The sequence below is a fragment of the Stenella coeruleoalba genome (assembly GCF_951394435.1).
Source record: "Stenella coeruleoalba genome assembly, chromosome: 8".
In the NCBI taxonomy this organism is placed as follows: Eukaryota; Metazoa; Chordata; class Mammalia; order Artiodactyla; family Delphinidae; genus Stenella; species Stenella coeruleoalba.
In genome coordinates this window covers 6,899,298-6,916,664 of record NC_137154.1, presented here as the reverse complement: position 1 = coordinate 6,916,664, position 17,367 = coordinate 6,899,298, and the positions used below count along the sequence as shown (strand labels likewise).

General features: G+C 58.6%; 1 protein-coding gene across 1 annotated transcript; it reads right to left on the bottom strand.

Annotated features, from left to right (window-relative positions):
- Positions 1-1,411: 1,411 nt before the first annotated feature.
- MAP3K11 (mitogen-activated protein kinase kinase kinase 11) lies at positions 1,412-17,002 on the bottom strand. Its single transcript, XM_079930042.1, has 10 exons — positions 15,218-17,002; positions 10,364-10,544; positions 10,027-10,175; positions 9,746-9,921; positions 9,363-9,606; positions 8,750-8,863; positions 7,931-8,066; positions 7,747-7,838; positions 2,509-2,916; positions 1,412-1,900 (listed from the first exon to the last, which is right to left on the bottom strand). Exons 1-10 carry the CDS (start codon positions 15,954-15,956, stop codon positions 1,563-1,565), a joined length of 2,577 nt encoding a protein of 858 aa, XP_079786168.1. The 5' UTR covers positions 15,957-17,002; the 3' UTR covers positions 1,412-1,562.
- Positions 17,003-17,367: the final 365 nt, after the last annotated feature.

Genomic DNA, 17,367 nt, shown 5'->3' with positions numbered 1-17,367 from the left:
AGAGTTCCGGGGGAGCATCACCTGGAAAGCTCCTCTGAGGAGCAGCATTTCAGCTGGGGAAGAGAAGAGGCCAGGCCAGGTGGGAAAGAGCTAGGGTGGTGAGAAAAACAGAGGCCTGCTGGAGTGGGGCGGAGTTGGGGGTCAGGACACAGGGCCTTGAGGACATGTGGCTCAGGGGACCTATGGAGGGGGCTAGTGCAGGCATCCCGGATGGAAAGGTGGCGGCCTGGGCTGTGGAGTGGGAGAGGGCAGGTGGGGCAGGGTGGCGAGGCGAGGACAGGAGTGGAGGATGCCCGGAGCTCCCTGGACAGATGATGCTCCCTCCACTCTCAGTGCTTCCTGAGAACCCTTCATGCCCAGCCCTCCTGAGTCCCCACCCTGGTAAACACTGGAGTCACAGTAGGTCTGGCTGCCATGGAGTGCGCAGGGGACGGGGAGAGGGAGCCTGGACCCCACCTCCCATAAACCATGGAGGGGCTGAGCCCAGGGTCCCCTGCCGTAGGGCGTGGTGTGGGAGGGGTAGTCCGCAGAACCCCATGGCATTAAGAGAAGCTTGAGTGGAGCCGGGTGTCAGGGTGGGGGCCCCCTCTTGTATCCAGACCACGGGATAGAAACAAACCCAGGACAAACCACCAAGATGCCACCCGGAGGGCTGTGGGCTCCTGAGTTCAGCGAGCTGCCTGGGGTGGGAGCAGCATAGCTGGGAGGGCATCCCAGGGGAGGTGATGTTGTTGCTGGGCCTTAAGGATGAGCCGGGACCACCCAGCAACAGGAAGAATCAGAGCAAACACAGTTGCTTGAAATGGTGGGAAAGGCTTAGTGAGGGTGGGAGAAGATGGGTGAGGCCCGAGCGTGTGGGTGCCAGGGAGGCTGAGAAGGGCCTTGAATGCCTGGTGATGAAGCGGACTTGATCCCAGGAGAGGGATGTGGTGCAGAGCATCCCAGCCTAGGCCCATGCTGAGGGCATGAGGTCCCCAGGGTCATGTGACGGTTTGGATCCCCTGGTTACCTCCAAGAAAGTGACAGGCTGTGCTTGGGGAGACAGCTTGGGGAGTTTATTTGGCTTCATTGGATCCCGAGGCCATGGCCCCAACCCTGGCCGGGGCAGCAGGAAGGCACCCAGAGAGCCCCGGCCCCAAATGACCCCCGGGGCAGGGGGGCCCAGGCACGAAGCCCTGGGGCAGGGGCCACAGTAGCAGGACTTGGTCAAAAGTGCTGGTGACAGCTAAGGCCGGCCCCTCTCCCCTGCACCTCCCCTCCTCCCTGCACCACCCCTGGGGGCAATTCCCTGAGTCAGGCTCTGGTCCTCCCAACCAGCTGGGTACAGTGTCGGGCCCCAGTGGGGCGGGTAAGTCGGGGGACCTGCACGTTGCAGGTGTGGAGGGGTGCAGGCCCCCCGTCCAGTGTGAAGGCTTCCTGTGCAGTGTAGTGTTCCTGACCCCCGGGGGGGGCGGGGTCCCTGGGCGAAACCAAGGCAGCTACAGAGGCATGACCGGCTCCTATTCCAGTGTATGCTGAGGCTCCTGGAGGGCGGTGGGCGCGTGGGGAGCAGCCCGGCCCACTCAGGGCCCTGCCTCTGGTGCCCACGGGGCCTGGGCACCCACGTCTTTGGTCTGCGCCCTGCAGTCCTGAGGGCCCCCTCGGAAGGGGTTGGCGGGTGGAGAGTCCCAGAAGGGGTCTGAGTCTGGGAACAAGGTCCAGGGTGCCCGGCGGGGTGCAGGCTGTGGCGAGGGCAGGGGTGAAGGCCGTGGCCCGGCTGACACAAAGCTCCATGGGTCGATGCGGCTGCGAAGGGGTGAGGGCCGAGGTCGACTGATGAGGCCCAGAGGCGGTGAGCGTGGGGTACCTGGGGTGCCAGGAGCAGAGCGTGATATCCCTGGTGGGGGCGAGACGGCGCTTCCTATGAAGGGAGGGGGAGAGGGCCGAGGTCAGGCAGTCACCACCTCCTGGGTGTCCCCGGGAGGCACTGCCCTGCTCTGGGCCTCAGCTTCCTCATCTGTACAGTGAGTTACGGGACTCATAGCTTCCACGGCCCTTCATGCTTGGGGGCGCATCTGTTTACTACGTAGCAGTTAAGAGTGAGGAGTCCTCTGGAGCAGAGGGACCTGGGCTTGGATCCCAGCCCGGCCACTTACTAGTGGGAGCCTGGAATCCCTCGATATTTCATCTGAAAAACAGGTATAACCAGAGTACCTAGTTCACAGCCTTGTTTCCATAACTGAATGAGGCAACCTCTGTAAAGCACTAGCAACAGTGCCTGGCACAAGTAAGCAACCTGTAGGAGTTCGCTAGCGTCATCATCTTCATTTCTATTATCTCACAACTGGCCTGGCCTGGCCCCTGCCCGCCCCCACCCCCATGGATGGCTGAACGGGGAACTCAGTTGCCTATGGTGCATCCTCATCGCCCTGAGGGGGCGGTCAGCAGACAGCTGTGGCCCCGGCTGTACTGCCCTGCGCGTCCCCACCAGCCCCTCCTCCCCTCTGTCACCAGGCAGAGGCCACTCACCGCGCCTCTCCTCTTCGCGTCGGGGACTCTTGGCTGATGGCTGGCCGGCGGGGACACCCAGTTCCAGCAGCAGGGGCGCGGGGGAGGGCGAGCCGGGGGCGTCGGGGCTCAGCGGGGAGGCCTGGGCGTCCGGCATCTCGGGGGAGAAGCGGATGAGCGGAGAGGGGGGCGGCTCGGCGGGGGACGGCGTGGGCAGCGGGGCGCGGGGCGTTGGCGGGGGCTCCCCGCGCTCGCGGCCCGGTCCACCCGGGGGCTGCAGGTCGCGGCCGAGGCCCAGCGAGGCGAGCAGGGCGGTGCCGCGCAGCAACGCGCGCTGGATCAGCTTGGGCGTCCCGGAGCCGCTGCCGCGCTCCGCCGGGCCCGGCCGCCGCGGCTCCTCGGGCTCCGGGCTCGGCCGCGGGGGGTTACCTGGTGGCGAGTACACAGGTTAGGCCGACTTCGGGGGGACCCCTCGGCGGCCCTGGAGCAAGGACTGGCTTCTGCTCCCCTCTGACGGCCAGCCCAACTCCTCCCAGGCCGCCGCGCCTCCCCCAGCAGACACACTTTCTGGCCTTTCAGAAGGGGCGGGGCCGGGCAAGGTGGGGTGGGCATCGCAGTCTGAGGAACCAGCAGGAGCAAAGCCTGGGAGGCAACCAGGTGCCCTGGAGCCCAGAGATGGAGGGTGGGCTGGAGGGCAGGCAGGGGATCCACCAGCAAGCAAGCTGAGGCCAGATCGGGGCCTCAGTGGATTATCTGGAGGGGTCCGGGGACAGGTCTGGGACCCATGCTCTGTGCCCACCTCCTTCCTGGCTGGGCAGCCCTGGTCCTTCTGCTCGCCCGCCCCCCTCCAGCGGGAGCACACAGGTCAATTCCAATGTACACAACAGCCCTGAGAGGCACGCATCACTGTCCCTATTCCAGAAATGAGGAAGTTGAGGCTCAGAGAGATGAGCTGTTTGCGTCAGGCCTGAGCTGAATGATTTAGGGGCATTATGTTGTCTGATCCTCATGGCCCAGGCTTGGAGAGGTTAAGGGCTCAGCTAAGCCTGAACTGCCCTGGATTTCAGGACATCTGTGTCCTAACCTGTGGGCCTAGGGTTGGCCCGACTCCATTCTAGACCACCTGGGGTGGGTCTGGGGAACCTGTCATTGAGGACGTAGGGCAGTCTGTGATGGTTTCCCACAAACCCCAATTTTGTCAGGTCCTCCTTAGCTCTAGAACCTGCCATGGCTTTCCACTGCCACTAGAAGAAAGTCTAAGCTCCTTGTCTGGGTTTCAAAGCCTTCTCTCTCTTCCTTGGGCCTGCCTGGAGTGGAGCGCTGGGCTGGGTGTCCAGAGGAAGAAATGCAAAGCTGGGAAAAGTGAGTTTCTGCTATGAACCAGGACTTTGCTTGGGGTCCCTGTCCTCAGCCACAACCCTTACCCCATCTTTCTCTATTTTTTTTTTTGGCCACACCATGCGGTGTGCGGGATCTTAGTTCCCTAACCAGGGACTGAACCCGCGCCCTTGCCAGTGAGAGCACAGGGGTCCTAACCACTGGACCGCCAGGGAATTCCCCCCATCTCTCTGACTCTTATCCCCCCACCCCACCCCTGCAGTGACCACTGCCTTCTAAAATGCAAATCTGCTAAAGACAAGTCTGCTTCAAAAGTCCCCCATCAATTTCCAGGCCCTTCCTGAACTGGCTCCTGCCTGCCTTTCCACCTTCACTCATTCATTCAACAAACATCTGCTGGCCCATGTGCTGGGGCTGCACTGGGCTCCACAGACCGAGGGGATGCAGGCCTGAACCCCACTTGCTGCTTCAGGCCTGTGAGTCCCTGGCTCTCAGCTCTCCCTCTGAGTTCCAACCTGGATTCCTCTTCCTCAGGTGTGGTGGGCCCCACGGCTGTACACACACTATTCCCTCCGCTCAGCACACCTTCCCCACCTCGGCTCTCAGTGATCCCTTATTTACCATTCAAGACCCAGCTGAGATGTCACATCCTCTGTGAAGCTATGACATTCTGATTTATAAAAAAGTATATATTTTGTCTTCATCTCATACCTGGTACAGAACTCCCCAAACCCTTGGAATTTCCTAAGTGTAAGAATGATAAAGGTGAAAGGAGCGCCTTTTGTTATTCATAAGGAGATCTTTTAACCACATCTGAGTTCATATTGATGCAGTCATTTTTGGAAAGCTCCTAAGGATGGAGTCTGGTTGCCAAGGGAACGAACTATATGATTAGAGGGTTAGAACTTTCAGCCTCCACCTGCACTGGGAAGGGGAGGAGCTGGAGATTGAATCCCATCACCAATGGTCAAGAATTTAAGCAATCAATCGTGTCCATGTAATGAGGCCTCCACAAAAACCCAGCCAAAGCGTTCCAAGAACTTCTGGGTGGTGAACCAGTGGAGGTGCTGGGAAAGTAGCGTGCCTGGAGAGGGCGTGGACACTCTGTGTCCTCCCACATACTCTGCCCTACACATCTCTTCCATCTGGTTGTTCTTGACCTGTAACCTTTTTAATAAACTGGTAATCTAGTAAGTAAATGGCTTTCCTGAGCTTTGTGAGCTGTTCTAGCAAATCATCAGATCTGAGGAGGGGGTCGTGGGGACCTCTGATTTATAGCTGGTCGGTGGGGAGCACAAGTGACAACCCGAACGTACAACTGGTGTCTGAAGTGGGGAGGAGCAGTCCTGTGGGCCTGAACCCTTAACCTGTGGGGTCTGACACAAACTAACTCCAGGTAGGCAGTGTTAGAATTGGATTGGATTGTAGGACCCCCAGCTGGTGTCCCAGAATTGGTCGGTGTGGGGAAAACCCCCAGGCATCTAGTGTCAGAAGTGAAGTGAGTAGAATGGAGAGGAAAACAAGAGGTTTTTCCTCGTTTAGAAGCTTTGCCAGAATCCCATTAACCTGTGCGGTTCTTGCTCACGTTATGCCTTGTAGAGCCCTCGCCCCACCACGTACTACTCCCTACTGTCCTTGTTTATTTCTGAGTCTGCTTTTCCACCAGACTAGGCCCTCCCCAAGGTCAGGGCAGTGTTGATCTCTAGCACCTTGATGCTGGCTCATAATATATGTCGATACATGTTGGATGGAAGAGTCCATTCTTACAATCCTGTGACAACCATGTAAGGTGACTGCTGTTACGCCACTGTACAGGTGAGGAAACTGATCATTTACAGTGAGTTTAAACAGAACAGGGGAAAAACATGTTTAAAACAGGCAAGAAAAATGGAACAAAGTGAAGTGAAGCTGGAGGTCAGCACACAAACTAAGAATGGAAAGGAGTTCCTGAGGCCGATATTCTGAGAAACCGAGGTTCCCAAAAGTAAGCGACTTGCCCCAGGTAACTCGGCAAGGATTTTAATTTGCCTCTAAGCTCCCTGGCAGTAAGAGTTGGCAACCCTGTTGTTGAGGACAAAGAGAAAAAACATGCTTGACCCAGAGACGAAGGTGAAATCGCTTCTGTGGGGCCTCACAGAGAGGACACGGCCACGTGGTAGTTAGCGGCTCCAGGGCAACAAGCTTCAGGCGGCAGTTGCTGTCAGTGCAGGCTGACTGCGCCCACCAATCTGCCACTCATTGCAACCAGTTCCCCAGGGGCCGGAACACCCAGGTGTGGACAAGGGGTGGGAGTTGGGGCTCCCCGGTGGTGTGGCTAATGCCTGGGACAGTCTCACAGGGTCTTTGATTCTTAGCCAGGTTTTTCACTCTGTGGGTGGTTGGGAGGTCAAGGTCATGCACTCGTAGGTGGGCCCAAGATGGCTGGAGGGTGGGCTTGCACCAGGGGAACCAAGTGCTCAGCCAGCAGCTGGGCTGGGACAGGTGACATCCTTTTAGGTAAGAGGGCAAGCCAGAGAAAGATGGGGTCCAGGCCGTTGTGTCCCTGCTCCTAGGAGCTCAGGGAGAATAAGGCCAAATGGATCTGCAGAATATGGTCCGGGGCTCCTTCAGACTACACACCCAGGTTGACAGGACCTCAAGTTCTCCATTGACCCTTCTGGCCTGGGGCATTCTAGAGCAGGTGACTACAAGCAGCCCCCTTGGCCTTCCAATTCTCAGTTCAGTGCTGGCAGCACGGCTAGCTTGGGGCAATGCAACTGCTGGAGCAGAAAATGGTGTGGCAGACGGGGCTCCAGGGCCCTGCCTCCGGAGTCAGACCTGGGCTCAAATCCCTGTTCTGCTGTATGCCCTATTTCAAACCACTTAACCTCTCTGTGCCTCAGTTTCCTCCTCTATAAAATGGCACACAGGAAGGACCCAATATACGTTTGCTGTTATTGTTACTGTGAAATGTAGCTCAGGTAATGGTGGAGGTGACGCGCTGGGTGGGGTGAGAGGAGTGAGTCTAACTTGTTTGCTGAATAGGACTCTGGTCTGATAACAGTTAAGCCAGGTCCTATATTCTGGCTGCGAGAAGCAGGTACAGCTGGGGGCTCTAAAGGGACCCACGGGCAAGGGAGGCTGCAACTTTCTAGTCCCTGCCAATGCTGGGCAGTGCTGAGCTGAGCCCTTGTCCCTCTGACACAGGAGCCCCAGTTTCTGCTAACCCCCTACCTTCCCAAGTAGTTTGTATGTGAGAAACCCTTTCTTCAAGTGAAAGTTTCTGGGAAAGCTCACTACGAGCATGAGAGTCAAAGTCTCCCTGGGTTCAAATCCTTAGCTGGGGGATTTAGGCAGATTACTTTACCTCGCAGAGCCTCTGTTTTCTCATCTCTCAAATGGGTATAATAATCCCTCATGAGATTGTTGCTTGGATGGAATGCCTGACACACAGTAAGTGCTACTGCCATTATGGAAAACAGAAAAGTCCAGAACTGCCCCAGATGCAGCGAGTAGGCCCTAGATCCCCACCCGTTCAGATTTCTCATCCTCTTCTCCACCTACAGGCTCCCCAGAAGGGACTCTGAGAAGCACAGTGTGGCAGCCACTTTTCTAGCTCCACCCCACATGCACAGTTTCCTTCTCTTCTCTCGGCCCAGCTTCCCCTGGGTCCCAAATGCGGGGCACCGTTCCTTGTTTTCCTGTCTTCCCTAGAGCTTGCTGAGGGCACAGCAGCTGCCACAGGGCCAGGGGAGAGCCCTCTTGCAGGCCAGCCCTGAATAGGGTCCCTGAGGCCTAGGCTGGATCCAGCTCAGTTGTGGGCTGATGGGTCAGACCTGGGTTCTAGGAATGGCCTGCCTTGCAGGCTGGCTTCTTGTAGCCTGCCCATAGGACCCACAGGAGTGCAGCAACAGTCTGCTGGGGGGAGACAAGGCCACTCACCATTGAGCATGGGGGGTGTGGAAGGAGATCCTAAGGGGGATGAGTCATCTGAATCCAGGTACCACGTGGCTTCGTCCAGGCGGGACCTTCTCCTGGTGAGGGGACGAGAGGGGAGTTGTGCTTCGTGAATCTCAGGACTGTTGGGAGGCAGAAGACACTCGGTGGGTGGCACTCAGGCACTCACCTCCCGTTCTGGGCTTCTCCGGGCTTGGGGGAACTGGGCCCCCAGGCCCAGCATGCTCGCCGCTCTCCATTGCTTGAGTCCTCTAGACGTCTTGGGGACTGTCGGCCCCATGCCTGGCCTGGTTCTGCAGGCTCCACTGTGGCGGGCAGGGGGAGGGGGGAATGGAAGGAGTCTGAGCTGAGGTCAAGAACCCTGATCCTTGTCCTCCCATCATGAGAATCAAGCTCCAGGGGCAACTTCTTGGAGGATTGGGGTGGGGTGTGGGTCAGGCTGGGCCCCATCCCATTCCCAGGGTGAGCTTTGGGCCACAGAGAATCTGAACGGAACTGGGGTAGGTGGGTGTGGGTCCTGGGACTGGCAGTGAGGCATCTCATCTAGTCCTTCTTCACCCGGCATTTGCTGCTTAGCAGTTAGTACAGCCACTACAGCCAACTGCGTGGGTTTGAATTCTGACTCTGCCACTTGCTAGCTGTGCAACATTAGGCAGTTACTTGTCTCACTTTTCTCATCAGTAAAACTTATATAATAACAAGGACATCTACCTCACAGGGTCTTCGTGAGGAATTAATATTAGCAAAGTGTTTAGGAAAATGAATGGGACATAGTGTCACACAATTGCTAGACTGAAAAAAGTTGTAAAATGCATGCTGCTTGGGGAACTTAGAGGTACCAGTTTAGACAGATAGGGGAGGGCGCCTGGGAGCAGGGGGGAAGAGGAGGAGACAGTGTGTGGGATCTACTTCCAAGGATAAGGTTTGACTGACAAAAGGATAAGGTCTGGTGGTAAGGGCATGGGCAAGGGGAGGCGAAGTTTCTTACACTGGATGGCCCGGAACCGGGGGAAGGTGGGCGAGTCCCCAGCCCCGACCTCGAAGACGTTTCTCCTCCTGTCCAGGCCGGGAGAGGCCTGCACGGTGATGCGGTGTTTGAAGTCTGGGGTTGGGGGGGAAGCAGGGCGCAGGTTTGTGGTGAAGGAGAGACTGGATCCTAACCTGCAGGGCCCCTCAGCAGTTCCCAGGCCACGCAGGCAGTGCTGGAACAGGGCCTGGCACAGTGGCTGGGTGACTGGGGTCGGCCTCACTGCCTTCCTGGGCCCCAGGCTCTCCGTAAGGAAAGCAGACCTCTCGCGGAGAAGCGCAGCGGAGTCGGAGATTCCCAGGAGCGGCCCACCCCACTCCCTCGGCTTTCTCAGAACTTTCATGAGCCCCGCCCCTTCCCGGCCGTAGCCATTCCCAGGCCGACATGCAAATATTCCCGCCAAAACCCGCCCACAAACGAAAACACACTCCGGGCCCCTCCCCTTCCAGCCTCGTCTTACAGGCCCACCCACCAACGCCCTAGACCAATCCCGGTGTGGCCAGCACACCCGCCTGACCCCACCCCTCCGCCCACGAAGCCAATGGCGGGCGGCGTGCTGGGACCCGCCCCTTACCGAGCGGCATGCTGATGCGCTCGCCGCCGTCGCGCGCGCGGAGTTTGCTGCGCTTGAAGGTTCCGCGGCGGCGGCGAACGTGTGGCCGTTCGCGATCAACTTGCTGCAATAGAAGCGTCAACTCGCGCTCGAACACCTCCAGCTCCCACTGGGCCAGCAGGTGCTCGCGCCGCCGCAGCTGCTCTGCCTGTGACCGCTGCTCACGCGCCGCGCGGGTCAGCTCCTCCTCGCGGCTCAGTAGTTCCTGTGCCCGGGACAATGGAGGCGGTGGAGTCAGTCGGGTACGGTCTCAGACGCTCACCCCCACCTTCTGCCCCATGGAAACCGGGGAGACATTCCTTCCCGGCGTCCCCTTCCAACCCTGGGACCCCGACTCCTCCCACCTTTTCTTTGGCCCGCAGCTCGTCAAAGAGGCCTTGGATCTCGCGCTTCCAGCCTTCCTGCATGGAATGGAAGGAGTCCCGCGGCATTTCCCGCAGGACCTGCGCCTCTAGTGCCTCCAACTGCTGAAGGATGGAGGCGAAGTCGGGCCTGCGGTGGGGATCCTGCGCCCAGCAATCTGGGGAAACGGAGTGGAGGGGGGACAGGATAAGAAGGGGTCTGTGAGTGGATATGTCCTGGGCCAAGGAGCTCTGCCCCTCACCCTCCTGCCCCATCCCCTTACCGGCCATGAGCTGTGCGAAGGGCTCGGGGCAGGTGGATGGGATGGGCAGTGTGAGCTTGTTAACGGCCACTCCATAGGCTACAGCAAGGCAGTCGATGCCACGGTAGGGCACCTCCCCAGTCAGCAGTTCCCACAGGAGCACCCCAAAACTGTGGGTGAGACAAAGGGTCTATGTCCCCTCCTCTACTTATTCGTTGCCATTTCATCCCAAGGCAACCAAGAGCTCAGTGGTCTGTGTCCCTCCCTCTGGGCTCTGCTTGTCTGCCCAGCCCTAGATTTTGGCAGCCACCTCTGCCCTCTGCAGCCCCATATCTGTCCAGCCTCCACCCAGCCGCACCTCCAGACATCGCTGCCCTTAGAGAAGGTGGAGGCCTTGATAACCTCAGGAGCCATCCAGGCATAGGTGCCTGCAGCACTCATTTGCGTGGTTTTGTGCCACTCGCGGGCCAGGCCGAAGTCAGTGATCTTCAGGGTCTTGTGCTCCATGTCGTCACCTTCAATGGGCTGCAGCAGCAGAACTGGGGAAGAGAGGAAGGGCTGTGGTGCTCCAGGCTCAGGTGGTGGGGACAAGGGAGGAGCTGGGAGCAAACTGTCATCTGACAGACATCCTGGCTGGGTACTGGGGGCACCGAGGTGAACTGGTCTCAATCTTGCCCTGGAGAGCTCATAGCTGGGGTTGGGGTAGAATCAGACAATAAGCACAAGGCTGGGAAACATTTACCAAGGGGTTACCAGAGGCCAGGCATTTTACACTCAGCATTAGCACTCACACACAAAAAAAGTCTATGAGGTAGACATCATTATCCCCATTTTGCAGAAGAGGAAACTGAGCAATAATTTGATTTAACCTAGGGCATATGCAAATAAAGCAGATGCCACGACCTGGTCTGTGTGCTTCCAAAGCCAGTGCTCTAACTTTCTCCTAACACTGCACGGAATAGAAATGGGCAATATGGGGACCTTCCTGGTGGTCCAGTGGTTAAGACTCCACGCTTCCACTGCAGAAGGCACGGTTCAATCCCTGGTTGGGGAACTAATATCCCGCATGCCACGGTGTGGCCAAAAAAAAAAAAGAAAGAAAGAAAGAAGTGGGCAATATGGCAGCCTCTCAGCATTTGTAACTTTGATTTCAAGAGAAACCTGTGTCTTGTCATTTTGCTGAGGCAGGAGTGTGAATCAGAACCTGCCTCGGGGTGGGGAGCAGGAGGGAACCCCCTCGTGAGAAAGGAAGCCCAGCAGGCACTACAGACCCCTGGTGTCCATGTCCCATTGTGGCTAGCGCAGCCGCTCCCAGGGGAAAGATTCCAAAAGATATCCACTGATGCAGCTGGATGTGAAGAGAGAGAAGGGGGTATAAGAAAGTGGTGGTTCTTGGCTAGAAAGGAGTTTGGGACAAATGTAGTAGTGGATAGACGTGGCAAGGGCTGATGGCTTTGTCCCAAATGGGGCCACCATACTCTGTACAGAGAGGAGAGGCAGCAGCTTGCAAATCTCTCACCAGGAAAAGCATGGCTCAAAGGAGAGAAGTTTTAGAGGAATAAAAAGAGGACAAAATTATAGAATTTTCAAGGTTCTGAAGAGGCCTCTCTACTTTTCTGGTTATAGCCAACTGCATTGTAGAGAAGTGGCATCCAAGCCAATGACATTTCTGAACACACGTCCTTTCAGGGCACACCTCTCAGCAATCCTGCCCAGAGTGACAGCACCATAGTGGGGGCAGAGGACACAGGTACCTAATACAGCCCGGCGAGTCAGGGAAGACTTCTCAGAGGAGGTGACAGAAGCAGGGTATTCGCTTTTCTAGGTCTAAAGCCACAACTCCTGATCCTGCTGCTGGCCGAGCTCTCTGGGCCTCCTGGGGGCATCTGGCACTGCTGCTCAACCCCTCCCTGCTGTCCTTGGCTCCCAGGACCTCTGGCTGCTTTTGCTGTTTCCTTCAGGGCCTCCCCACCCTTAGCCTTTTCAATGCTGGCGTTCCTCAGAGCCTGGCCTCCCCTTGACCTTGGCCCACTGCCCCCAGGCTGTCCTGGACTCTCCCAGGTGCCAGCTGCCCCCTCCTCACTGGCATCTCCCACATTGGGAGCTCCAGTTCAGAAGTCGATCCAGCTGCCTATCAGCTGCCCTACCTGACGTCTTTATGCCCTCAACAACCATCTTCATCCTTCCACCGTGCCTGGCAAATCTTCCCACAATTTCTCAAAATTCAGAGAATGATCCTGCAATCTACCCTCTCCTCTTAGCCAAACTGAGGCTGAGTACTGAACAGTTAAAGCTAGGCATGACGACAAAACCCACCTCAGAGGATCATCATGAGTATTAAACAAGATCACCTTTTTTTTTTTTTTTTTTTTTGGCGGCACCAAGCGGCATGTGGGAACCTAGTTCCCCAGCCAGGGATGGAACCCGTGCCACCTGTAGAGAGGAAGCGCAGAGTCTTAACCACTGAGCCGCCAGGCAAGTCCAGCGAGATCACGCTTCTTAAAGCTTTAGCGCGGGATCTGACAGTTGTCCTAAAGACTCTGCTGCTAATCTCCCTCAGATTGACTTTCTCCTCCAACCTCTAACATCTTACTCCCAGCTTCACAACAGCCTCCGGCCCGGCTGCTGAAGACTCAGAACTGGACCATTCAGTAAGCTCTGCGAAAGTTCATTCCAGAGAAGAGCCGCAGCAGGCTGGGGCAGGCAGCTGGAGAGGGACCAGGCAAAGGGATCCATGTACTGGGGCTGGGGGGAGGGACTCCCGCCTCCTCTGGTGCCAGGACCCACCCATCCTCTTGACGGCTGCTTCTCAGTCGGGTCTCTAGCCACTTGTGGTACCTCACAGACTGGTGAATCACCTTCTGCGCCAGTATCTCGAGCTGGGAGGCCAGCCTCCCTTTTTCGGTCAGGTAATCTGAAGTCCAGAGAGGGGCAGCAACTCACTCGAAGTCTCAGGACTTCTTTCTATTGGTGGCCTTTCTGCCGCCTCCTACCCCCCAGCTTGACCTGACACCTGTGAAGCCTTATCCTCACCTCCGTGTCCCCTGCTTTTCTCCAAGTGCCTTGAATTTGTTCCAACCCAAGTTGCTCTTCTGGTGTCTGATGTAGACCTTGGGGATGGGGCGGTCAGGGGTCACTCAGAGGAGAAGGGGCTAGAGATCCCCCTCCCAGCATCCCGTTAGGGCTCCCTGGCCTCTGAAAGGGACCTGGCCCCCAGCCCCCTTCCTGGGCTGCCTCTGTGAAGCTTGGGAGTGGCCTAGGCAGCTTACGCCTCTTCCGCTTCCCTCCCATGGTCCCTACTTCTCCTTTCTGGGAGGCCTGGCTCAGGTCTCCAATGGGGGCGGGGGTCCTTTGGTGGAGAATTGGGGGAGGTCAGGCCCAGGCTGGGCTGGCTGGTCAGTCCTGTGACTCGTGGGCCTAGAGAATTCCCCCTCCTCTCCCTGCCAGGCTTCCTCACAAGGCCCCCATTGTCCAGGAAAATCACGCCATTGTTTCCTGCCTGCGCCCCCCCCATCCCAGGGACTCCCCCCGCCAATGCCGCAGACAGCAGCCCGGGCCTAGAACTGGGGTCTGCGAGGTGGGAGGCCAGGCTCAGCAAGGCTAAGGGCACCCTGCCTGCCTTTCACCACCACCCAGACTCTGGGAGGGAACTGGGGGGGAGTAGGGGCGCAATCCCTGGCTCCTTCCTCTCCCACAAACCCCCTACCCCCAGCTCTTTCCTCCCCTGCAGGCAGCTGGGCTGGGGAGAGAGCAGAGGCTGGAGCAGGGGCAGGAAGCCGGCTCAGGGGCAGCAGGAAACGCAGGAAGCGGTGGGGAGGGTGGGGAGCAGGAGCCTGGGCTATTGTTCCATTTTTTCTGGAAAGAAAACTGGAGGAAAAACAGAAGACGGGAGTCCCCTCCCCCCAGGCCTTCGGGGAATCCCCCTCAGGCTGGGGCAGGGAGTGGGGGTCCCTAGATGGCTAGGGCCCAGGAGGGAGGCTGAGAGGTGGGATCTGCCCCCTACTGTGGATGAGAGGAGTGGGTGGGGTCGCTGGCAGGCCTCCCCAGGCCCCTCTGGCCCTGGCAAGGACTTGGATATCACTGGGCCCTGGTGTTCTGCTCCCCACAAGCCGCTTATCCATGCTCAGCCCAGGCCAGGAGGCTCAAAATATCCATGCTCACCCCTCCAAGAGCCACCCGTGCCTCTCCAGTGACCTCACCGGCCCTTCCTTTTGCTCTACAGCTGCACCTCAGCCCCCAGCAGGCCCAGCCCAGGTACCCACTACCGTGCTGCGGCCTGCCTCCTTGCCTTTGCTCTTGTCAGGCCCTGCATCCAACTGGGTCCCTCCTGAACACTCCCTGCTTTGGGCTTGGTGTGAAGCTCGTCTGCTTCAGAAAGCCCTCCCAACCTGCCACTTGCTTGTCTTGGGCCCAGGCTGGGCAGCGTGTAGGACCTGAAATGGCTGGAGATGGAGTGCCTTACCGCTTGAGTCTTTCTTAGCCCCGCCACGCCCACTCCCAAGTGCTGATTCCAGGCAAAGCCCTCTTGGTGATCCAGCCTTCAAACATCCACACCCATGGCTGAGGACCCACTGTGTACCGGGCATCGGATGCCCAGCCTGCTAAGCCGTTTCACCCTCCCGATCACTCCCTTTTTACAGAGTCTGAAATCGAGGTTCTGAGTTGAAATAACCAGCTAGAGATCATGCAGCCAGGGGGGGAGGGGTGGGGCCAGAATTCCATCCCTGGCCCCAGCTTTGACCACCACGGGGCAGGGGAAGAGGGGGGTTTTTCCCCCTTTGAGATTTCTGTTCTGGAGGAGCTGCCCACCACAAGTGGAGGGGGGAGGAGGCACCAACAGGACAACGGTGAACTTCAGGGGAGTTCCCTGCAGATGAGGGGGCGCCAGCACCCAGCACTCCTCCCTCCTTGAGGTAGTGGCCACGGTTAGGCAAGCTGCTTACGGCCCACGTGAGAGGTTCCAATTTTTTTAACTTGGCAGCTGTGAGCTGGGATCAAGGACTCTTTGGGGATGGGGCGTGAAGGACTCTGTTGGGTGCCCGGAACTCCTGCTTTGGGGCTAGTGTGAGCCCACGGGCACCCCGGTCAACTCAGATTCCCCTAGGGGAGGAACTCCTGCCTCTAGTAGATCCCCAGGTAGGCTCAGCTAAGCGTTGTTAGTAGGTGTGTACTTGGGCCATGCCAACCTCCACCCATGCTCCCCAAAACTCACTGTTGTTGGACTTGAGGTCTCGGTGGATGACAGGCACCAGGGCCTCGCAGTGCAGGTAGTGCATCCCACGAGCAATTTGCACGGCCCAGTTGACGAGCACATGGGGGGGCACACGCCGCCCAGCCAGGGCACGGCTGAGGGGCCCGCCGGCAGCATACTCCATCACCAGGCACAGGTTGGGCTCCTCCAGGCACACGGCCTTGAGGGCAATGATGTTGGGGTGTGCCAGCATGGCGAAAAGCCGGGCCTCCTGTCGCACGCTCTCAGCTGTCACGCTGATGTCTTCATCGGGGTCCTGGCGAGCTGCCTTCACAGCCACCAGCTCGCCTCGCCAGCTGCCGCGGTAGACCTTGCCGAAGCCACCGATGCCGATCACCTCCTCCAGCCGCAGCTCCTGGAAGCTGGCCATCTCGCAGGGGGGCGGACCGCCGCCCCGAGACACATAGTTGGACGGAAAGATGCCCACCTGGCCTCCCACCTGGCCCGCCCACCAGCCCTCATCGCCTGAGATAGCTGCATCCCGGGACAGCACCTCCACACGGTCGCCCTTCCGCAGGGCCAGCTCGTCCTGCCCATTGGGCTCGTAGTCAAACAGGGCTGTCCACACAGGGTTGGCATAAGCTGCCGCCTTCGGGGATCCCTCTGGCCAACCTCCGCCGCCTCCCCCACTGCCCCCACTGCCACCGCTGTTCCATGACCCCAGCGGGCTCTTGAGGAAGAGGTTCTTCAAGGGCTCCATGGCTGGGAGCTGGCGTTGGTGGGTGTGGGGGACCTTCCCTGGGTGCCCCTGGTCCCCACCCTTGCTGACTGCCGAGGCCCTAGTCCCGGAACCTGGGCATCCGGGCCCTGGCCCTCAGCCCCAGACCCACGCCTCTCTGGGGAGCCAGGAGTGTCGCCTCCCGGCCCCCCGCATCTCGGGCTTCCGGGGGAAGGCGACCTAGGGCAGTGTGGTCAGGCTCGGGGGGTGGGCCCCCGGGGCCTCCGGCGTCTCACCATCGCTGGCACAGAGGGGCCCGGGCGTCCCTCAGTCTGGAGCAGTCCTGGGAGTCTGGCTCCGGCACCCGCCAAGTGTAAGGTGGGGCCAGCAAGGGGCAGCGCCTGGACTCCGGTTGGGTCTCTTTGCGCAGGGGGTGGCTGGAGTGTCTCTAGCTGGGCCAAGCTGCCTCTTCCCGGCTGGGCTCTCTCAACCCGATGGCTCCAACCCCGTTCCCTTCTTCCTCCTCCCTTTGTACTTTGGCCCCGGGGGCGGGAGGCAGAGGTGGAGGGTGGAGTTTCACTTTTTTCCGCTGTTCTCCCTCCTGCAGGAAACAGCATCAGATGACGCGGGCGGGTAGCACCGCTCCCCTCCCAGAGGCTGCGGGGCGACTGGGCCTGGGAGTTCCCGGGTAGGCGGGCAATGAGAGGCAGAAGGTGGGGAAGGGTAGCCCCGATCCCCCATGACAGCAAGTTTAGGGTCCAAGTTGGTTTCTACTAAGGACGGGCCATCCCCACTCTCTACATCCGCATCAGCAAAATTGGGGCAAAGAACCGGGCTTGGGAGAGGGGCAAACCCGAGTTTGGTCTTGGCTCCGAAGTTGCAGGGCTGTGTGACCCATCCTCTCTACGCCTCATTCTCTTCGTATGTGAAACTGGGGCCTGAAGCTCAGCTTTGCAGAGCTAGTGGGATGGGGGTGCGTAAGACAAGGAGGACGGAACTGGCTGCACCTCGAGCTCTTGGAACGAGTTGTCTAAGGCTCTCCTCTTTCCCTCACCTGGGAAACAATCCACTTATTCATGCCTCTCCCCCATGAAGGGGCGGAAACCTGAAACTGCGGTCAAGAAATTTGCTCAGTGATTGGATTCAGAATAACTAAACCGCCCTTGTAACTGCTGGATTGACCCCAATTGCCTTGAGCCTGTCACTTTAAGAAAAACGACGCTATCCTACTTCGACTATTCCTGCCTGTTCTTGGAGGATCGCTCTCTACAATCTTAAGTCTGAGCTCTGACCTGGAAGTAGAGGTAGCACGTGAGGTTTCAGGTCCATCGCTAAAAAGGGCGGACCTAGAGGGGCGTGCTCTCGTAGCGAACTGTCGCTTTAGCCAAGGGAGATCCGCGCCTCCATCCTCTACCCCGCCTCTTGTAACTCAGTGGGAGAATTTTGCGCCAGT

Bases quoted from the DNA above. Each gene is read 5' to 3' on its own strand.
- MAP3K11 (XM_079930042.1), bottom strand. From the start codon at position 15,956: ATGGAGCCCTTGAAGAACCTCTTCCTCAAGAGCCCGCTGGGGTCATGG. The intron at 9,607-9,745 runs GTGGGAGGAGTC...TCCCGGGCACAG, and splicing joins AGCTGCGGGCCAAAGAAAAG to GAACTACTGAGCCGCGAGGA. The intron at 2,917-7,746 runs GTGAGTGGCCTT...ACTCGCCACCAG, and splicing joins CACACCCCCCATGCTCAATG to GTAACCCCCCGCGGCCGAGC.